This window comes from Hippocampus guttulatus, chromosome 3, assembly GCF_054856545.1.
Source record: "Hippocampus guttulatus isolate MCC_2025c chromosome 3, RoL_Hgut_1.0, whole genome shotgun sequence".
NCBI classification, from domain to species: domain Eukaryota; kingdom Metazoa; phylum Chordata; class Actinopteri; order Syngnathiformes; family Syngnathidae; genus Hippocampus; species Hippocampus guttulatus.
Window position 1 is genome coordinate 29,309,787 of NC_141263.1, and position 20,488 is coordinate 29,330,274.

At 62.4% G+C, this 20,488-nt stretch overlaps 2 protein-coding genes across 4 annotated transcripts; one reads left to right on the forward strand and one right to left on the reverse strand.

The window, feature by feature from the left end:
• Positions 1-6,633: 6,633 nt before the first annotated feature.
• hsd11b2 (hydroxysteroid (11-beta) dehydrogenase 2) lies at positions 6,634-11,608 on the forward strand. The gene is made up of 5 exons (XM_086108084.1): positions 6,634-6,854; positions 8,391-8,603; positions 8,983-9,168; positions 10,062-10,199; positions 10,277-11,608. The coding sequence occupies exons 1-5, from the start codon at positions 6,689-6,691 to the stop codon at positions 10,714-10,716; spliced, it is 1,143 nt and encodes a 380-aa protein (XP_085964210.1). The 5' UTR covers positions 6,634-6,688; the 3' UTR covers positions 10,717-11,608.
• A 640-nt stretch (positions 11,609-12,248) lies between these two features.
• Positions 12,249-18,519, reverse strand: gpatch1 (G patch domain containing 1). 3 transcript variants are annotated; one of them, XM_086108082.1, is made up of 19 exons: positions 18,363-18,519; positions 17,905-18,039; positions 17,711-17,796; positions 17,443-17,609; positions 16,925-17,081; positions 16,317-16,562; positions 16,036-16,192; positions 15,880-15,956; positions 15,418-15,631; positions 15,027-15,290; positions 14,787-14,971; positions 14,596-14,723; positions 14,432-14,520; positions 14,208-14,341; positions 13,821-14,130; positions 12,812-12,889; positions 12,675-12,730; positions 12,439-12,584; positions 12,249-12,361 (listed from the first exon to the last, which is right to left on the reverse strand). In XM_086108082.1, the coding sequence occupies exons 1-19, from the start codon at positions 18,445-18,447 to the stop codon at positions 12,298-12,300; spliced, it is 2,778 nt and encodes a 925-aa protein (XP_085964208.1). In that variant the 5' UTR covers positions 18,448-18,519; the 3' UTR covers positions 12,249-12,297. The 3 variants fall into 3 exon arrangements, with proteins under 3 accessions (XP_085964208.1, XP_085964207.1, XP_085964209.1); XM_086108081.1 differs by having other exon boundaries at positions 12,439-12,587; XM_086108083.1 differs by lacking the exons at positions 17,711-17,796; positions 17,905-18,039; positions 18,363-18,519 and having other exon boundaries at positions 12,439-12,587; positions 17,309-17,450.
• Positions 18,520-20,488: the final 1,969 nt, after the last annotated feature.

Here is a 20,488-nt window from a genome sequence, read left to right on the forward strand (position 1 = left end):
CGGGGGCGGGCGGGAAATGAAAGCGACGTTTGCAGCGCACGACGAGCCAGCCGGCATCCCGCAGAGCTTTGAAATATGCGCGCTTCTTTCGTCACGGGAGGGGGTCGGCTCCGGTACGCTTGGATCCGAGCGGACGTGCGGACACCCCCCCCGCCCCCGCTCGCGCCTCCCTCTTCGCACCCCCCTTCCCACGTTCTAATAGAAACAAGCTGCAAAGCGGCTCCGCCCCCGCGGCTCATCCGCCGCTCCTATCAGGCCACACCGGGGACTTGGCGGCAAAAGGACTCGAGTACTCGGGACGGGCCGCACTCAAGTGCTAAAAACCGCACGTTTTTTGGACTAGCCCAAGTCCTTGTGCAAGACCCGGACGCAGGTGCGGGTGAACATTTTTCCGCGGCAGGATGTGACCTTTGACCTCCGCACATGAGTACGTCCCCGGGAGCCCCCGTGCCCCGCCCCTCCCCCCCCCCCCCCACACACACAACGGCATTTTTCGTCGGTGCCGGATGCGATTGTCGGCGCGCGCGTGTGTGCGAGAACACAACGTGCCTCCGCTGGCGCGGTGTTCCGTTCTCACGCTCTCATCCTCTCAGCCGCTCATTCTCCTGTCGTCACCACGGAGCTTTTTCCTGCGCTCGCGCCTTCACCCTCTCACGCGCTCGCATGGTCACGCTGTCATCCTCCGATGCCGGCGCGCTACTCCGGCCTATTCGAGCACAAAGAGGGACGTGCGTGCGCATCAACACAATTCCTGTGAAAACATTCTCCAGAGGGACACACGCACACACACGCTGCTGCGCTGTCTCCAACAACCAGTGAGGAAATGTCAGAGCAGCCAGAGGACGCACATCTGTAGACACTTAATGCTGTGTGTGTGTGTGTGCGTGCAGGGGCACCGCTGGGGGGGAAAACGAGCAATGAGGATCGCGAGGCTCCGAGAAAGTTGTGAAACAATACTGCGGCCTTTTCAATGCGCAAGATTGAGGTGGCAGAGGGCCCCCCCCCCCCCCCCCCAGAACCGAGCCGGACGGCGCCGCGGTGTGCGCTCGTGCGTGGGCGTGTCGACGCGGGTGTCGCCGTCGCCCTTCATGGCCGAGACGCCCCCAAAGGGCTTGGGAGGGCCGCGGTCGGGGGCATCCCCACTTGCGGTTTGAGCGACGGTTGCCCCGCCGGCGACATTTGCCACCTAAGGTGATGCTAGACGGCCGCTTCCGAACCTAGTTCCGGGTACTGAAGCTAACCAGTTCGGCCTTGGTCCAACCCTTCTTTTGTATTTTTGGGGGGAAATTCAACACATAAAAGGGCATTTATTGAAAACTGAAAAAAAAGTCGCTAACATTTCGGGACATAAGTACAGTGTCCGTTTTTTGGAGCGTACGACGTCCGATCACGACGGCGGCACGGCGACGAGCGAGCCGAGGACATTTCCCCGCGGCGGCGTCACGTGATCTTCCGCGACCGGCGACGGCCAAGCGCTAACTCGTTGACACGCCGGGTCGCGCGCGTCTCGCCCTCGGCGGCGGAGGCTCCGTCGAACCCCTAAGACCGGAGGTGTCAAAGTCGGGTTTTCCAAGTCTCCCCGTTGCAACGCGCCTGGTCCAAATGAACGGGTTGGATGTCAGGTTTCCACAGAGTTTGCCGATGATCCGATCATTTCGATCGGGTGCGTTACAACGGGGAGACTTGGAAAACACGCGGGACCACCCGACTTTGACACCCCCGCCTAAGACCGATTCACCGAACCCCCGGGGTTCCGTCCGACCCGAGTCAGGAAGCGCCGCGCCGGACGATAATCGTCGCGTAAGAGTCCGAACGAGAGGGAGAAAAAAGCCGCTCACCCCCTCGCCCCCCCCCCCCCCGCCCTCTCCCCGACATGCGTTTGCCTCGCGGTCACCTCGAGCCACCCCGCTCCCCCCCCCCCGCCCGGCAGGCCGGGGGAGGAGCGGCCGGGACAAACGGAGGAAGCGGCCGACGTGCGCTTCAACTCGCGGCGAGAGAAAACCCCGAAAGTCTCGAGCTGGAAGTCGCAGTTTGAACCGCGAGGACCGGCGATCGCGGCTTTCCGGAGCAGAACCGCCAAACTTCTTTTGGGGCTCCTGGGAACACTCAAAGACCGGCGTGTTGTCAACAAAGCGTTCGGGACGGAACATGCGGTACCGCGGGCGCGCACGCGCACGCGTGTTTGTATTAGGGTCATTCAGGGTCTGGGGGGGGCGGGGGGGGGGGGGGGGGCTGAGGTTCAACAGGAAAGCAGCCGAGATTGCTTTGGATGTCTGGATTCCAGCCATGCGGTCAAGGTGCCATTGTATTCCCTTCGTATTTCAAGGTTTCCTCTTTCTTTCCATTCCCACCCCCAAAGCACAAGCACGCACTCGCTCACTTACTGCCAGGAAAGACACACACACAAAATTGGGTTGTCACTTCATGACATGTTTATGCTGGGCTTTTCAGGGGTGGGGGAGGGGTGTGTGTGTGTATCTCTAAAAAACAAAACACAACTTTCAGTGCTGCAGACCACCACAGTGGCCACTGACCTGAAATGTTTGGGGTCCGAATAGAAAATGCTTGACTTGCAAAGTGACCGGTCACGTTTGCGTTGCGGGGAAGAAGTCGTTCGGAAAGAAAAATCACATCGATTGGTCGGGTCGAGGAAAAAGCCAGTCGCCGCCGCCGCCTCCCAAAGGTTCGGATCCACAGTCGGGAGCACCCGTCGAAAAGCGTCCGTAGCAAACGAGTAGCTTCCGTTGAGCGCGCTCGTCGCTCGCTCAACGGAAAAGCCGTGCCGGCGTCGCCGGGGAACCTGCCGGTCGGGCGACGTTCCGCGCGGAGCGACGCGGTCCGAACGGATCCGCTTCCCAAATGTCACGTAGCGAGGTGGCGGCGGACCCCAAAAAGCGGGCGGGAGGGAGGAGCGGGGGTGAACGTAATAAAACGGAGAAAACGGAATCCAAAACAAACAAAGTGCTAACAACCAAAACTAATCCAAAGTAGCAAAACAAAAGCACCACCGTGACAGAAACAAACATGACAGTTGCAAGCAAACAAACAAAACGCAACCGACAAACTTGACGGCGGCCAAGAGCGACGAGCGCTCGGGCCGGGGGAGTCCTTTTAAAGCACCCGTGACCTAATGACCGGCGGGTGTGCCGGGGGAGCCCTACAGCGCCACCTGTCGGTCACAAACCAAATGAGCGGCCGCCGGCTTCCATCGCTAGCGTGCGCGCTTCGCAGGCTCTTCTCCCCTTCGCCCCCACGTCAGAGAGGCGTCCGCCCCCATCGCCGCGGTCCGAGCCGGCGTCGGCGCCGGCCCGCCCGGACGCTGGAGCGCCGCTGACGGCGGACGGGTGCCGCCGAGGGGCCGAAGATCGTCCAAACAGCGTTTGCGACTTTGGCTCAATCTTCTTAGCGGCTTCGCTCGACGCCCGCGACAAACATCGGATGGCTGCCGGTAAACGGGCGGCAAAAGTCACACCTCAACGACCGCACCGCCGCAAACGCAGACTCACATTTGACACGCGCGCGCGCGCACACCAGGGAGTCCCCGCACACATTGGATCGGGGTAGGCGAGCGGCCCGGCTCCCCCCCGTGGGAACCGCGGCAACCGAAGCCCTGCTCGCCAGACCCCCCCCCCCGCGCCATCCCCCGGAACGATCGGCGCGCCCTCGCCGTAGCGTAGCGAGCGCGTCTCACAGCTCGCCCGCCGCTAGCACCCCCGACGTCGACGGCCGAAAGCGTCCCGGGTCGACTGACGGCCAAACGGGCGCCGCCCTCTCTTAACGCTCGCCGCTTTCCACCCGGGAAATCCCCGGCCCGGTGACCTCAATCGGCCGCCAAGTGAACCGGCAGAAGCTTGCGTGCGGACGCCCCGGGGACGCTTTGTCCTCGCGCCGCCGCATCGCATTACCGCGGCGGCGGCGCGAGGACAAAGCGTCTGCCGGTCGCGCTGACGCGCATCGCCGGGGCATTCGCGGCCGAGCGTGATGTCGCGCCGACTGACGAGCGCCGCTAATGAGCCCGCTTCCCACGTCGGCGGGACGTGGAACTCGCGGAACCGACGACATCGTCGGGCGGGGAACGTCCTCGGCGCTCCGCTTCCGAGCAAGCGGCGGTTAGTTCGCCGGAGCTTCCTGTCGCTCAGCCGTCACCCGCGCCGGCGGCCGTCTGTTAGCCGCTCTCGCCGGGCTACGGCGAGCTAACTTCCGGTTCGTCGGCTGCCGTCGAGCAACTCGCTGCCGCTTGACTCCTTTGGGTCCTCGTTGGACGTGCGTGTGTGCGCGCGTGCGCGTGTGTTTTTCCGAGCGCTGCTGGAAAGCTATGCTGAGTTAGCGCGCGTGAAGGGGATGATGTCAGCACGTTGACCAGGAAGTGGAGTTAGGTGGGCATGGGCGGGGCTCTTGTCCACCGATGGCGTGAGGCCGGCGAACGTCAACAATCGGTTAGCCGTGAGCGCCGAGCGGTAAACGATTCATCGTCGCGGCCCGGCTGCCTCGTTAGCGACGCCTGCACAATGAGCGCCGGGGGGGGTCGGGGTCACTGCGGCGGAACAAAACGGCCCGCCGCCAACATCCGAGAGATGTCAATGGCGCAGGAAGTGCGTGCCGGGCAACGGCCTGCCCTCGACCCAAGTTTGGGAGGGGGGGGGCAGCTTCATCTCGGTTTTCAAGCGCCAGATTTGACATTTGGCTCCGAGTCGAGTTGGCTCCGGGACCCGGTGGCGGCTGTTAAGGAATTATTCCTCCAGAAGCGGTCGTAGGACATTGTTGAGGAATTTCACCTTGCTATGAGAACTACCGGTACCGGTCTCTGTCCCGAACATCCGCTAAAGTACTTAAAACAAAGAATGTAGGGTGAAGTCGGGGTCATATCTCCCCTTGAATGATTAACAGCCCCCCCCCCCCGGGGGTTTTCTTGCCTCCACCGCCTCGTAAAAAGTCCCTGAAGGCTGTCAAGTGCCCTAATCTCACACGCTCCTTTCGGTTTGGTCCGAGGGGAGCGTGTCATTTCGCAGTCGGGCTAAAGGATCCGATTGCCATTCGGAGACGGAATCCTCGCGGACGCCACCGAGGTCGACCCGTGAGATGGCCGGCCTTCTTCGGCGCGTTCGGAGCCCGTCCCCGCCCACGTTTGTGGGCCCGAGCGGGTCCGGGGCGCCCGCGACGCACGAGGACAGGCGGCCTGTTTTTCTTTCCCATTTTGCACGGGGAACGTGCGCCTCGCCTCGCCTCGAGCGACCTCGTGAAAAGGCGGGGCCTGGGATTTGTCGGAGCCCGTCGAGTCTCTCTCGTCTTCTCGGCCACCCGAACGGCGGCGGTCCCAAAAGGGTCGAAGCGAGACGCCCGGACGCCTCCTCTTCGGCCGGCGGAGCGCCGCGTTCTCTCGTGGAACGCCGCCTCCCACCGAAAGGCGGGCCGGAGCTTCTCCCGAGGACACGGCGAAAGAAAGAAAGGACGATGGCGCGGGCGGGGTCGTGCGTGTCATTGCGTGGCGTGTGTTGAGGAACGGGAGCTGTCAATTTGCTCTCGGCCCTCCTCGGACACGGGTTCGTTTATCTCTCTGTAAGGTGGAAGAAGACCCAACGCCACGTCGTCTTTTCTTCAGCTCATCACAACGCGACACGAACCGATTCGGGCTCCCGTGGGTCTCGGATTTCATCAGGAAGCCCCGAACAACCGCAGTCGCACGTATATATAGGCGTAGTATGTTAATTATGTTAATTAGGGGCGGGCGGTCCTTCCCCTTATGTAAAAATCAGAAACAAAGAAAGTCAAGCAAAGTTCGACCTTGACATGATGACAAAGTACAGACCACCGCTACCGGCCACAGATCTTGAGATTAGGGTTCCTCTTCGAGGGCACTTGACAGCCTTCGGGGACTTTTACGAGGCGGCGGAGGCAAGAAAACCCTCGGGGGGGGGGGGGGGGGGCTGTTAATTAACCAAGGGGAAATAGGATCTAAACTTCACCCTACATTCTTTGTTTTAAGTACTTTAGCGGACGTTCGGGACAGAGACCGGTACCGGTAGTTCTCATAGCAAGGTGAAATTCCTCAACAATGTTCGACTACTACTTCTAGCGCAATAATTCCTTCACGCGCGTCATTGGCTTGGTCTCTGCGCAAGTGTAAAACGGTGTTTGCATGTCTGACACCAGGCGGGCAAAAGTGATGGCAAAGGTTAGCCGAGCGGCGAGCGGCTCCGCGTTAATCTTTAATCCCGCGAGGCGCAGGTGCAGATTAAGCAGACGAGCAGCGGGAAGGGCGCGGCGTCGTCAAGTCAAGGTCGCGTGACCGCCGCGGAGTCTCCGCGACCTCGCGCGCCTTTTCGCTACACACCCATAGCGGTCGTTTGGGGGAGCGGCGGCAGCGAGCGCTTGGCCCCGCAAGCCGATGGCGACTGCCAAAAGGAAAAAAAAGACGCCGGGTGTCTTGTAAAAGACTTGCAAAAACATTGAGAAATGTTTTGGAGAAATGGCCGAGCGGCCGTTCGGCCTATCGGCGAGTCGGCGTCCGCTTGTGGGGCGCCACCCCCGGAGCGCCGCTCTATCCACCGCGAGTGCGAGTGCGCGTGCGCGAGAGAGCGCGAGCGGCGCGCTTTATAAAGAGCGAGCGGCCGCTCGGGCTTCAGTTCGCTCGAGAAGAGCGAGAGGCAGCCCGAAGCCCCGACGCGCGCGCACCCGCACCCGGGCGCCGATGGACGGCTGGGCGCCGGCGCTGCTGGCGCTCGCGGCGCTCCTGGCGACGGCGACGGCCGCGGCCGCGCTGGCCAGGAGGCTGGCGCGCGCGTTCCGCGCGGACGACGACGACAGAAGCCGGGGACGAAAGCTGCCGGTCTGCGGCAAGGCCGTCGTCATCACAGGTGACGCTTCCGCACGAGCAACTTTTCTTTGCGACTTTCCGACGCCTGGGCGGAGGAGCCGAAGCGAAGCGAAGGAAAGCCGCTTCGCTTCCGTCTCAAAGTGCGCGTCGGCGTTCGGCGAGGGGCGCGCGCCGGATCGCCTTTTGCCGTCGGATGCGCGCGTTGCGTTGAGGTGGGCGCGTCCGTCGCGCGCGTGCCACCGCGCTCCGCTCTTTGTCCCCGTGCGACCTTGAGCCGAGCGACGTCCGTGCACGCGCGCGCCGAGAGATAAGCGCCGAGGTGCGCTCGACGACGACGACGGGATCGCCGAACCTTCGATCATTCACCCGCACCCATAAAACACCTTCGCGCGACGAGCGCAAACACGCATCGAGGCGAGCGCGCGCACTCTCTCCGTAACCGGAAAGTCACCGTTGCCGACGTCACTTTCCGTCGTCGGATAGTTCCCTCCAACAAAACAAGACCGGCGGGAGCCCATTTTGCACGCGCCGGCTCGCGGCCGCGGCTCGGTCGCCGGCGCTCGGTACGGGCGGCGCCCGCGACGAGCCGCGAAATGGCTTCCTCGTTCGCCCCCGTTCCAAAGGCCTTTTGGACCGGCGAGGGTCAACCGACGCGTTCCGGATCCGGCCCCCACCTCGTTTTAGGTGGCCCGCGAGAGCAAATCGCGGGTGTCGACGTTCACGATTCACGAAATGTCAAATTGTCACGGTTCATAAATAGCGCACCGCTACCATTCCAAAGGCAACGCCGTCAAGCGTTTCGCCGGCCCTTCGGTTTGCTCGGTGGGCCCGCCGGCCGACGGTGGAGGCGAGGGACGAAAAAAGAATCCATCGCACCTCACGTGCCCCCAAAATCAGCAGCCGAGCGGGCGTCCGCCCGCCCGATAATCCCGACGCGGGCGCGCCTGTAATCATTCACCCGCACGCGATCCCCCGCGAACACACAAACGCACGCGCATACGTGTAATTATTCACCGCGGCAGCCACGCGTTGAACCTTTGGTGTCAGGTTGACTCGGCCCGGTCATTTGAGGGGTGGGGGGAGTTTGGGGCCTGCGCGCAGAAGAGCAAGGTAAGCCGCGGCGACCTTGAGCGCCGTCCGACCGCCGGCCTTTGGACTCCTCGCCAAGCGGTCCGCCTGACGACAGGGTCGCGTTCGCCTTTGCGGCGGGAAGACGGAGGCGAGTGGGTCCAAAGCCCGCACGGGCCTTTGGCGAGCGCTTCGCCGAGCGATCGCGAGCGGGACCGGGCGGCCGCGTCCTTGGCCCGCCTCGCCGACGAGCCGCGATCCGATCCCGATCCGATCGAGCTTCGGTCGGTCTCCGTTCGAGGCCGACGGATTTCGCGGTCGCCGAGGAAGGCGCGCCCCGACACGCGGCTCGCCGGCGGAGCCGACGGTCGCGTCGGAAACGGGCCGGCTCCGAATTTCTCGTCCGTCGGTGACCTCGAACGCCCCCCCCCCCCTGTGAAAATTCCACGTCGGCGACCTTTGCCGCTCACTTTCTTCCTGGGTCGGGTGGATTTTGACGCGCCCTCAGGCTGCGACTCGGGCTTCGGGAAGGCGACGGCCCGCCACCTGGACCGCTTGGGCTTCCGGGTGTTCGCCACGGTGCTGGACGCCGGCGGAGAGGGCGCCGCTGAGCTGCGGCGCGCCTGCTCGCCGCGCCTGGCCTTGCTGCAGCTGGACATCACGCGGCCGCGGCAGGTGCGGCGCGCGTACGCCCGGGTTCGCGCGTGGCTGGGACCCCAAGGTAGGCTCCGCCCCCTCGCCATTCCAGACCGTCGGCAATCCGCGAAATCCACTCTGTGACCGAGCGGAAAAAAAAAAAAAACAAGGCCGGAAGCCGCCGCCGCCGCCGAGGGCTTCTCGGACTGTACTTGCGTCCGCGGAGCTGCGAGTGGCCTTTTCGCAAAGTCGGCGATGACTTGACGCTTGGAGCCGCAGTCGTGACGACGAGCGAGAGCTTCGGAATTTTGCTGCCATTGGAAATTCCAAAAGAAAGCGCCTCGATCGCGGCGAAAACCGAAACGTTGCCCGTTGCGGACGGCGGCGGCGGCGGTTTTGACAACGCCGCTCGGTTGTTGCCCTTCGCGGATACGAGTGCGTGTGCGTGTGCGTGTGCGCGTCAGGTCTGTGGGCGCTGGTGAACAACGCCGGCGTGTGCGTGAACTTCGGCGACATCGAGCTGTCCCAGATGTCCACCTTCCGCGGCTGCATGGAGGTCAACTTTTTCGGGACGCTCCACGTCACCAAAACTTTCCTTCCGCTGCTGCGACGGGACAAAGGGCGACTGGTCACCGTCTCCAGTCCGGCCGGTACGCGCACGCGCCGAGTCTCGGCGGGAACCCGATCTCGGGGGTGCCGTCATTCTGCCGAGAGAGCCTTGATTGATGAAGGTGGGTGGGGGGGGGGGGGGGGAATGTGTCTCGGACTCCGTCCCTCGGCAAGCGCTGGCGGGGATTCGAGTGTCGGCTCCCTCTACCGGCCCGCCGAGGAATCGCGGGCCGAGCGCACTTGGAGGAAGTCCTTTGCACTTTTTCTGAACGCGCGCACGTCGAACGCAACCGCGACTTCAAAAATCGCCCACATTCAAAAACGACTCGCCTCACAAACGACCATGGGGGGGGGGGGGGGTCTTTTTTCTCCCTCCCATCGTCATCCCGTTTGATCACGATTGGAGTGTTCCGCCTTTCGTCTCAAATGATTCAAAAATGTGTTTTCTCGCCCTATTTGGACTCGACTCCGCCGCCCCCACGTGTCGACGAAAAGGCCCTCTCGTCACGCGACAACCCGCGGACGACGAGCGCGACGAAACAAAGCCGAGGCGCGTCAGAGCCGTCGACTTTCCCGTCCGGTCCAGCCCGGCCAGTCGCGGCGGACTGAAATTTGCCTCGAATTGATGCCCGCGGAAAAATACGGCGCAATATATGTCGATGTGATCCAGCTCATCAGAAAAAGAAGAGGCTACGACTTTGTCCGATTCATGTTCAGTTCGTGTCAAAAGGGGAGCAAAGAAAGAAATCCGTTTTTTTATCCCACGCGACAATTTGAAACACGGGTCCGGATTTTTGCAAAGAAGTGGACGCGCGCGATCGGCTCCATCGGGCCGCACAAAACGGGGCGGCGGGCGGGATCCGGCCCTCGGGCCGCCGCTTTGACACCTTACGAGGGCGCCGAACGAGCCCTCAAGCCTTTCTCGCCGCCGCAGGCGACCAACCCTTCCCGTGCTTGGCCGCGTACGGAGCGTCCAAAGCCGCGCTCAACCTGTTCACGGACACGCTGAGGCAGGAGCTGGCGCCGTGGGGGGTCCCCGTCTCCACCATCCTGCCTTCGTCCTACAAGACGGGTAAGGCGCCGCCGGCCGCCCGGCCCTCCCGCGGTTACGGCGTCACGGCTGTGATTGTTGCGGCGGGCGCCCGGCAGGTCAGTGCGGCAACGCGGCCTACTGGGAGGCCCGGCACCGCGAGCTCCTGGCCTCTCTGTCGCCGGCGCTTCTGGAGGACTTTGGCGCGGACTACGTGGGCGAGACCCAGGAGCTGTTCCGGCACTTTGCCCGCCGCGCCGACCCGGACCTGGGCCCCGTGGTGGACGCCATGGAGCGGGCGCTGCGGGATCCGCGGCCGAGGGCGCGCTACTTCGCCGGGCCCGGCGTGGGCCTCATGTACCTGGTCGGCGGCTACTTTCCCGCCGCCCTGCGGAACCGATTCCTCCGGAGCCTTTTCCTCAAGAAGAGGCTGGTGCCCCGGGCGCTCAGGGAGGAGGCCGGCGTCCCGGGGAAGGAGGCCCCTGCCCGCCGTTGCCACGACGACAACAACAACGACGAAGAGGAGGAGGAGGAGGAGGCGGCGGACGGCGTCAAGTAGCGCCGACAAATCGGGGGCTAAAAGAACACGCGCGGCAAAGCCGGTAAACGGCATTTCCTCCGCGCGACGCCGCGTTTGCAAATCTTCCGTCCGTTCGCCGCGGGCCCCGCGACCGCCGTCGGGCTCCGGTTGTCACGTTGCGAGGTGGCGGCGGACCCCAATAAGCGGGCGGGAGAGAGGAGCGGGGTGTATTTCAAGAAGCGTATCGACAAAACGCAGAAAACAAAATCCGAAGCAAACAAAGTCCAAAGTAGCAAACAAAAACCACCACTGAAGCTCAAAACTAGCAAGAACGCAAACATGACAAACACGACAGTAGCCAAGAGCAATGAGCAATGAGCGCTCGGGCCGGGAGTCCTTTTAAAGCACTAATGACCGACAGGTGTGCGGCCCCACAGCGCCACCTGTCGGTCCCGAACCCAATCGTGACACCGGTCGGCCGGGAACGGCGCTTTGGGGCCACGACGCCGCCTCGGTGGGAAACGGCCACGCGCCCATCGACTGGCGTGGACTTCAGATCCGAGCGTGCCAAAGTGACCCGCGCCATTGTCACACGCTCGCGAGCGGTCGCCGTACTCCGGACGGTTCCCGAAGTCCCGCTTCTTCGCCGGCGTTTCCTTCCCGTCGCCACTGTCGGACGGGCGACGGACGGCCCTCCGAGTCGTCGCCGAAGTCGGCGCGGCTCGACCCGAAAAAGCCGGGCTCGTTCATTCCCCGACGGGGAGCGCGCCGCTCAAAAACAACAAGCGGGAGTCGAGTCGCGAGCCCCCCGCCCGAGCGGGGGGCCGTTGTTCTCTTTCCGACCGATCGGCGCATCTTTCCGGCGCTCAAACGAATGTTATTTGATGTTTTTTCTCACTCTTTGATAGAATTAAAGATGTTTTTGCACACACTTGTGGCTTCCTACCATTTGAGGATTGATTTGGTGAGTTTCATCTGGCTTTCTTTTCTTTTCCAAATCACTGGAATGAGGCCAAATTTGTTTTTTTTCCCAAAGCTATATTTACATTTGTCAATTTTCTGTCTGAGAGGAAGGGGGGGGCAACGAGGCAAGTACATAGCTCCGACGTTGTCCAAAGTGTGAGAACAACAAAATCAAACATTGGCGTCGCATTCCAACCAACACCAATAATCCAAAACAATCAATAAAAACAAGACGGCGGCCGCTAGAGCGGCGCTTCCCGCGAGATCAGAAAAGTGGGACGGACGAGGGAGGATCGAAGGAGCGGCTTTGCGTCGGCGCTCCTCCTTCCTTCGCGGGTGAAGATTCGCCTCGCCCCGGTCGACGCGGCGGCCGATCATATTTCATTTCGTTCGTCGATGCGCAAAGCGCAAAGGACGGCGGAGCGTCCGCGCGCGTTGCCGCGCCGATGGCGTTTGCTTTCGGGGCTTTGACGTTTACTTTTGGGACTAAACTTCAGCGGGGAGCGGCGAGATGGTCCCGGGCGGCGACGGACGACCTCGGGCTCGAGCGCCGAGAACGGCAGAGTCGATTCGTCCATTTGCCAGGACAAAAGGCGAGGACGGCAACGTTGACGACTTGATTTTTATTGCCGGGTTGCCGAGGCCGGCCGGAAGGGGTCATCGTCGCCGCGGGGGGTGCGACGACGACAACGACGACGACGTCGACGACGCGCTCTTCAGCCTGGGGGAAAAACACCCGCGCGGTGAAAAAAACAAAAAGAAACACACACGCTCGACGGTGTTTTTGTGAGCTGCGACCTGGCGATCAACTCCTCGGCGACGACGCTCGCTCCGTCTCCGTCGCTCGGCTCCGACGCGTCCTCTTCCTCCTTCGCCTTCTTCTTTTTCTTCTTCCTCTCGCCGTCTCGCCGCTTGACTTTGTCTTTCTTCTTCTTGGTTTTCTTCTTCTGCCCGACAACCAAAAACAACAACATGAAGGAGGAGGGGGGGGGGGGGGCGAGGAGCAGAAAAAAAAAAAAGCGTCGGGCGCGCACCTTCTTGTCTTTCCCGCGTTTGTGTCGCTTCTTGTCGCCGGGCGGCGAGGCGGCGGCTGCGCGGGGAAAGAACGACGGCGCGCGTCAGCCAATGAGGCCGACGTGCGCGGGCGGGGGGCTCTCGAGCGGAGACTCACCGGGAAGGAAGCCGGCGGGAGGAAGGCTGGGACCGAACTCCGCCGCTTCACGGGACGGCGGCGCGCGGGAAGGCGCGGCTGCCGTTTGGAAAGAGACAAACGCGAGGGTGACGCCCGAGCGCGGGGGAAGGCTCGGGCCGTCGCGGACAAAACCGGGGCCACTTTTTCACGACGACCCGATTCATCCTCGAACGACCCCCCCCCCCCCCCCCCCCGGTAGAAAATGACCTCGCAAGTCGTAGACACGCGTGAACGGGAATGCCTCTGGCGCTTTCAACGGCAGCCGGCCGGCCGATCGGGAGCGGTCGCACCAAGTCTCGCCCATTCAAAGCTCCCAAAACGAACGCGTCGACGACAGAGGAAGTTCCCCAAACAACGTCGCCGCCGAAGCGTATCGGCCGGGTTTTGCCGAGCGCCGCCTCGGCCGCCGACGGAAGCGCTCGGCGAACGGCCGGCCGGGATTTTATTTCGCCGACGGACGCTCGCTTTTGCGGCGATCCTCCCGCGTGGACAATCTTCTCCGATGGCGATGTTTCTCGTTTGCAAAAACGTCGACGGCACGGGGGACGGCGGCTCTTCCGTCCGCCCCCCCCCGCGCGTTTGTACATAACAGGCGACCGGTCTGTCGCGCCGGACCTTCGCCAACAGAGGGCGCTCACGCACGGCCAAGAAATCCCGCCGCACGTTGAACCGGATGCAAACGCGAAAATTCAGAGCGGGGGGGTCGGTAGGGGCAAATCCTGCCGGTTGTTTTGACATCAAAGACGCGCCGACATCGCCCAAAACAAAAACTCCTTTTGCGCCGACAATCGTTGGCGCCCCCCCCCCCCCCCAAAACGCCCCGCTTTGGTTGCATTTTGTTCACCGTTTCGTTTTTTCAATTGGAGTTTTGGCGGCCGACGATCAGAACCCGGGTCGCCCGCGGTCGACCCCGACAGGAAGCTCGTTCCTCGCGGACGGGAGGAAGCGCGCGACATGAGCGCGGACGCCCGAGGCGAGAGGAAGTCACCTGCGGGCCGCGAGGGCGCGGCGACGGCGCGGGACGAGACGTCAAAGAGGTTCTTTGGCGGCGCCTCGCGGACGGCTTCCTCCTTGCTCTCCGCCTGGTCGTCGTCCGCCGAAGACGACGAGGACTCGGCGTCGTTGTCCGACGAGCCGGCGAAGATGGCCTTGAACACGTCCATGGGAGGACGCGCCTCCTCCTCCTCCTCCTCCTCCGCCGCCTCCTCCTCACTCTGGTCTTCGTCACCTTCGTCCTCTTCCTCCTCCGCCTCTTGCTTCCCGCTCTGCGAGAGGTCACGGGATGCGTCGGGTGCGCTCTGAAGAGGATGAGGAGCAAAAAAAGGAGGAGAAAATGATCGGGGTTGTGGGGGGGGGCTCCATCCTCAGACGTCACCTCCGAAGGCTCGGCGGGCGCTCCCGGAGGCAATTCTTTGACGTCGCCGCTCCGCCGAGCAGACACGTGGGCCGGCTCCGCCTCCTGGTCCCACCTGGACTTCTTGGTGGCCCGCGCCGCCGCCTCGGGAGGAGCTGCGGGAGGGAACATCCGACAAGCGCGCGTACGCGACATGGGCACGGGCGGCGGGAGGCCAGAAACGCGGCGGGCGGCCGGGTAGCCACCTGCTCGCTCGGCGCCTCGGTCCGGCGTCAGGAAGCTGAAGACGGAAAACTTGTCCCGCTTGACTTTGGGGAGCCCGACGGCCGACGACCTGCGGCGATGTCACCGTGAGATCATCATGGTCATCATCGCGGTGGCACGCGTGCGCGTTTGCGTTTGTGCGGACCCGGGGTAGGGGTGGGGCACGTTGAACCTCCTGCAGAGAATCTTGTCCGGATGCCACTCAAAGGTTTCCCGGGTCAGTTTGCCAAACATCTTCATCTTGACGGCCGCTTCTTGGTCCTCCGCGTTGCCCTGCGGGTCGCCGTACTTAGCGCAAACTCCAAAAAGAAAAAGTTTTCAAAAGAAAAAGCTTACCTCCCGCCGCGCCGCCACCTCCGCGCGCTGGTCGTCGTCGTCGTCGTCCCGCTTGGCCCGCGTGAAGCGGCTGGCCAGCGCGGAGGAGGTGGGCCGGTACAAGATGGACGCCCCCACAAACTCCTCCTTCTCCCTGCTGCGCTCCCACTCCGTCATGGAAGGGTCCAGGCTGGCCTCCAGGGCATCTGCCGCACACGCGCGCGCTCACAAAGGCTCGTGCGCGCGCCCACGTTGGCTCACCTTTGTCGCCCAGCCGCAGTCCTCCCAAGTAAGCGTCGTATCGGGCTTGCTTGCCGGCGTTCTTCTCAAAGGGCTTGAAGGCCCGCGGGTCGCCCTCGCGGCCTCGCCACGCCGCCGCCGCCTCCTCCTGCCGCTGCCGCTGCGAGGCGTCCGCGGGGGGGGGCGCCCTCGGCGGGGGGTCGGAAGGTACGGAGGCGGCCGATCGGAAACGCAGCAATCGCAGCCGGTCTTCGGGCCGCAGCAGCTCCATGACGGAGGCGGGGCCTGCTCGGGCGAGGGGGCCGCGCGAGCGTGAAAGGTTTGCTCCGTACGTGCGGCGCGGCGGCTTGCCTTCCCCGACCGCTCACTGGCGCGGGAGGCGAACGACGGCGAGGCTCGGCGCGCTTCCCACCTGGCAGGGCGGCCTCGCCCAGCAGCGCCCCCCTCCGGTCGGACGCCGCGCGGTGGCGGCCGGCTCCGGCGTCCCGTAGGGGCGCCTGTCCTTTGGATGACCTCAGCGCCTCGGCCAGGGCGGCGCTCACGCCCGTAACGTGCGACACGGCCACCGGGGGGCGGAAGTGGTGCACCGGACGGAAATCGGCCGGCAGCCGCGGCGCGGCGAAGACCTGCGAGCGGGCGCCGCAAACGTCAACGTCGCGCTTGCGGGAAACATCCGTCTCACTTCCTTTCCTTTTCATCCGCTCAAATAAAGTCGGCGGGGTCCGTCTCGCCCGCGCAAAGACATTTTCAGCCATTCAAAAAGTGATTCGGCACCCGGACTGCGGTACGGACGGCGTTCCGGGGACAGGAGCGCATTTGAACCGGGACGAATGTTTGGGAATGCTCATTTTTCACCGTTCGAGACGTGACTCACGATTTTCTTTTCCTGGGAGTTGCGCGCCAAGGTGAAGCCTTCCGGGATTTTGCCAAGGTACGACGCCTCCTTGCGGTCTGCAAACATATGCCGATGAGCGCTCCGTCGAGGACGAACAAACATCGGCGCGACAAAGCGGAAGGCGGAATTTGCTACGCGTCTTTCCGCGGTCGCCGTTGCCGCCGCGCGGCGCCGTCCAGCCGTAGAGTCCGTCGCCGGGCTCGTCCCCCAGCACGGTGTCGTACTTGGACATGGCGTCTCGCTGGTACACGTCTTCGTCGTCGTCGTCTTCCAGCGCGCCCACGCCGAAGGCCTAAACGACACGGCCGCACGCCAGCTCAGAGCCGTCGCCGACTCGGGCGCGCAAATGAATGGCTCGCCGCCGAACGCGGCGGGCGGATCCTTTTGCCGTGCGGCGGGGACGGCGGCGCGCTCACCTGGCCGGCCACGCCCCCTCCTCTTCGAGAGCCCCGCGGCGTTTCCCCGAAGAGCCTGCTGGTGGCGTCCGAGTGCAGCGAGAGCGGGGCCGGGCGACGATCGGCGGCCTCGCCGCGCAGCGCCAGCGCCGGATCCAGGCCGCTGTAGCCCAGGCCCTGAAGCCCCGCCCTCAGGACGAAGTCCACCGCCATCACGTCTTTGGGGGCGAACGTCACGTTCTCGGGGGCGAACTCGCCGTCGTCCTCCTGAGGGCCAACGTCGTCATCGTGAAGGGCGTTCTCACCGCCATCGCGGTCGTCGCTTTCCGCCTCCTCCTCACGACAAGCGTCGGGATTGCGGCGGCCGTCGTCGTCGCGATCGTCTTCGGCGTCGCGGACGCCATCGCCGTTGCTAATGTCGTTGCCGTCGTCGGCCTCGTCACTTTTCTCGTCGACGCGGTCAACCGAGTTCGGGGCCACGGGGCCTTACTCTAATGTCGCGGCTACCGATACCGAAGGTCAACAAATCAAATGGGGCCGCGGTCTCAAGAGCGAATTCTGGCAAGAAGTGGGCCGGAACACGGCCGGCCGTGACCAATGGCAAAGCGGCGACGACGGACTCCACTCACCTCGGAGTCCTCGGAGCCGGCGGGGGGCGGAGCGCAGCCAAAGACCCTGGCATTGCCGGCGGCGCCTTGGCGGCGAGGCTTCCTCTTGACGCGAGGCCCCACGCCCTGGCCCGCCTTCCAGCCCATGCGGGTCAAGAGCTCCGCGCCGATGCTAGACCTGACGCGAGACCAGCAACAACGACGGTGAGCACGCACACGCGCGCGCGCGCGCGCACGGCACCTCTTTTTTCAAACCCTTTGATCCAGCCACATGCCCCTGAATTTGCAATTCATATTTCTTGCTATCTAAAGTATATATGGCCAAACAAAATGTTGCTGTTTGCATGCGTTGAATTCATTTCTTGAGGGTCTTTACCGTTAGCGTCTGAAATTTGAAATCATTACCTCTTGGGAGCACAGGACCTCAAGCATGGCAGACATTTGCAAACAGACACAACATCAAGAAAGAGCAACAGTCGAAAAACTTTTTTTTGGGGGGTGGGGGGCGTGAGCAAGTGACGATTTGAGGGCAAGGTCACCTTGCCGGCGCGATGAGTTCATCGAGGAGGTTGTCTCCCGGTATGATGGCCGTCTGCGCGTTGACGGCCTTGGCCTTGTCCCACGGCGCCATCGCCGCCGCCGCCCGGGACGCAAACGGCTGCGTGGTGGTGATCTGGGCTGGGGCGATGCCGTGCTCGCCCAGATCCTGAAACGACCGACAACATCGGCGACGCGGACGCCGTTCTCGGATAACTTCTCGACGAGCGCGCGAAACCGCGATGCGTGCGGCTCCGCCGTCGTCGCTACCTCGTCGTCCATGAAGTCTTGGGGCGTGGCCTGATGTTTCTCCGCCTTCTGTTGCCGTGACGACACGAAGGTCGACGGCATCCATCCTGCGGCGGCGAGACCGCCGAACAAAGTCGACGCAGACTGTCACCGCTCCCGTCGAGCGAGCCATCGATCGGCGGCGATGGGAAGCGAGGGCGCGGAAAGGGGCTGACCTTCTTTGGATCCCACGGTGTTGTAATATCCCGCCGAGAAGCCGCCAGTGAACGCGCCGTGGAACCGCTGGTACCGCCCCTTTTCATCCCGAACCGTCTGCTCGTGGAGGGGGAGGGGCTTACGCGGGGCTTCGTCTGAAACACGCACACAAAAGTTAGAGCGGGACAAACATCGGTCTAACAAAAATAAATAAATCATAAAACGCAAACTCCAGCTAGCGCACACCCACAAGTCAACAAGAATGCAAAAACATAAGCACATAAGTTAGTACAGGTGTCAATGTTACCCCCCCCCCCCCAAAAAAAACCGAAATAGTTGCAATAGCACACACTGACACACACACACACACACACACACACACACACACACACACACGCTTTGGTTTTGTTTCGCTTTATGCACTTTATATGTCGTCGCTATCACAGAAGCGGCAACAATATGCAGGAACACAACCAACCTTCTTCCAGAGGCTCCAGAGGAGTCCCGTAAGTCACAAAATCCACCGCTACCGCCTTGTCGTCGTCTTGGCCGCCGGCCGCCATGTTGCTGCTGCTCGAAGTCGAAGGCGCCGCTACGGCAGCCGCAGAGGGACGAAAGAGCGCGAAAGCGCACGCTGCGAAAGGGTTGGCCACAGCGCCCTCTGGCGCCGGTCATAATAAATGGCACCATAGTAAAAGTTGGAAGGTACAAATAATGGAGAGGGGTCTGTCTGTCTGTCTGCCGTCCGGTTGTGGAGACTTCCAACTGAATTGGCCTGCCACGAGAGTGAGCCCGCGTAAGCGCACGTTACAAACGGATCCTGTGCGCCAGCTCAACATGAGGCTCGACCCCCAAACACTAGAGGGCGCTGGCTGCTCACTCTTCAAGCATCACCGCCACTTTGCAAAGAATTGCAGCGGGGCCTCTCAAATTTCTCAGAGCAAGTAGCAACTCCATGAGGTTGATCCGCGTATCCTCACAAGGGTGCCGGAGCCTATCCCAGCCGTTTTCGGGGCAGGAGGCGGCGGACACCCCGAACCGCTTGCCAGCCAAGCGCAGGGCACGCAGAGACGAACAATCATCTGCGCTCACGCTCATACCTCGGGACAATTTAGAGTGTTCCATTGGCCTGCCAAGCATGTATTTGGAATGTGGGAGGAAACCGGAGTAAACCCACGCAGGCACGGGGGGGGGGACATGCAAACTCCACACAAGAAGGCCGGAGCCAGAATCAAACCCTGCACCTCTGCACTGTGAGAGGCCGACGGGAGAACCAGTCGAGCACTGGGCCGCCCCCAAGTAGCACCAGAAAACCCCAATATATATATATATATACTGTATACAGTATATATATATACTTTTTGCTCAATTTTTGTGTTCTCTGTTCATCTTGTATGCTTTTTTTTTTTTTTGCGTGCGTTCTTGTGGGTCTCGTACACATCCGCTTCTGTCTTTTTGTGGCTTTTGGCCTGTCTTGTAGGTCCTTTTGGGCCTTTTGTGTGCTTTTCATGCATTTTTGTTTTTTCGGAGCCTACTCTTGTCTTTGCCGGTGCGCGCGCATGTTTTGTTTTGTGTCTCTTTTCAGAGTGTGTTTTTCGTGGCTCTGTTTCTGCAGAAATACATTTGAGGGCGTGAAGCCCATGACGGTTGGACTTTGGCCACAGATGCTTGCGCTCAACCGGCAGGTAAAGGAGCTCTTCCATGAAGAAGACGGAGGTAAACATCCAAATTGCAAAAGTGGGACCAAACTTGGGAAGAGGGCATTTCAATTTCAACACGGGAAGCCAACGGTGGTGTTCAGAGCGACTGAAGTGTTTCTTGCGGCACGCCGGTTGACGTTTGCCCGTCTTAAAGGGACACGCGCACGCTGGGACTCGGCCTTAAGATGAACTTTGACCCGCTTGCGTGTTGGGCCGATGACATGTGAAAACGAGCGAGACGCGTACTTTCCGCTCTTGAACGTCCGACCACTTGTTCTCCTTCCGAACGTCGGTCTTCTTGAGGTCGAGGTCACGCGAGGCGGGCACGTCCACCCCCCCCCCCACCCCCCCGAGAGTCCGGCTGTTCCCGGTCAAAGTCTTGCGGCCTCGCGCAGCCTTCCAGAGTAAACAGAGAAGGGAGGCGGGAGGCCGGCATTCCCCACGACGCGGCGGGGGAGGGGGCGGCCGGGTCGGGGCTGTTTGTCGGATGCTGGCCGGACCCCAAAAACGTCCTCTCGGGGCTTTGGCTGGGGGGGGGGGGGGGTTGCATTTACCCGGGAAGACTCGATCCTTTCCCCGAGTAAATGTTTGCACGTTTGGCTTATTGTGTGAATGCTGACACCCGACACCCAAAAACTGGATGATTGCTCTTCGCCCCAATTTTTGGATTTCACGTTTCGCAAGTGAAATATTCCACCTTCGACATGTTGGGAAAATCCTCGCCATCCAGGGGGCTGTGAATTTCACCGCTTCTCCCAGAATTGCCCACACGTTAGCTTCACGTTTGGCGGCATACTCGTTCGCGCGCCGCTAAAGCCGGACGCGTGATCCTCTCGCCTAAGTCCCACGACGACCAATTGACTCCCGCGTGAAGCGGGCGCGACCCCCGGCTGAACCCGAGCGC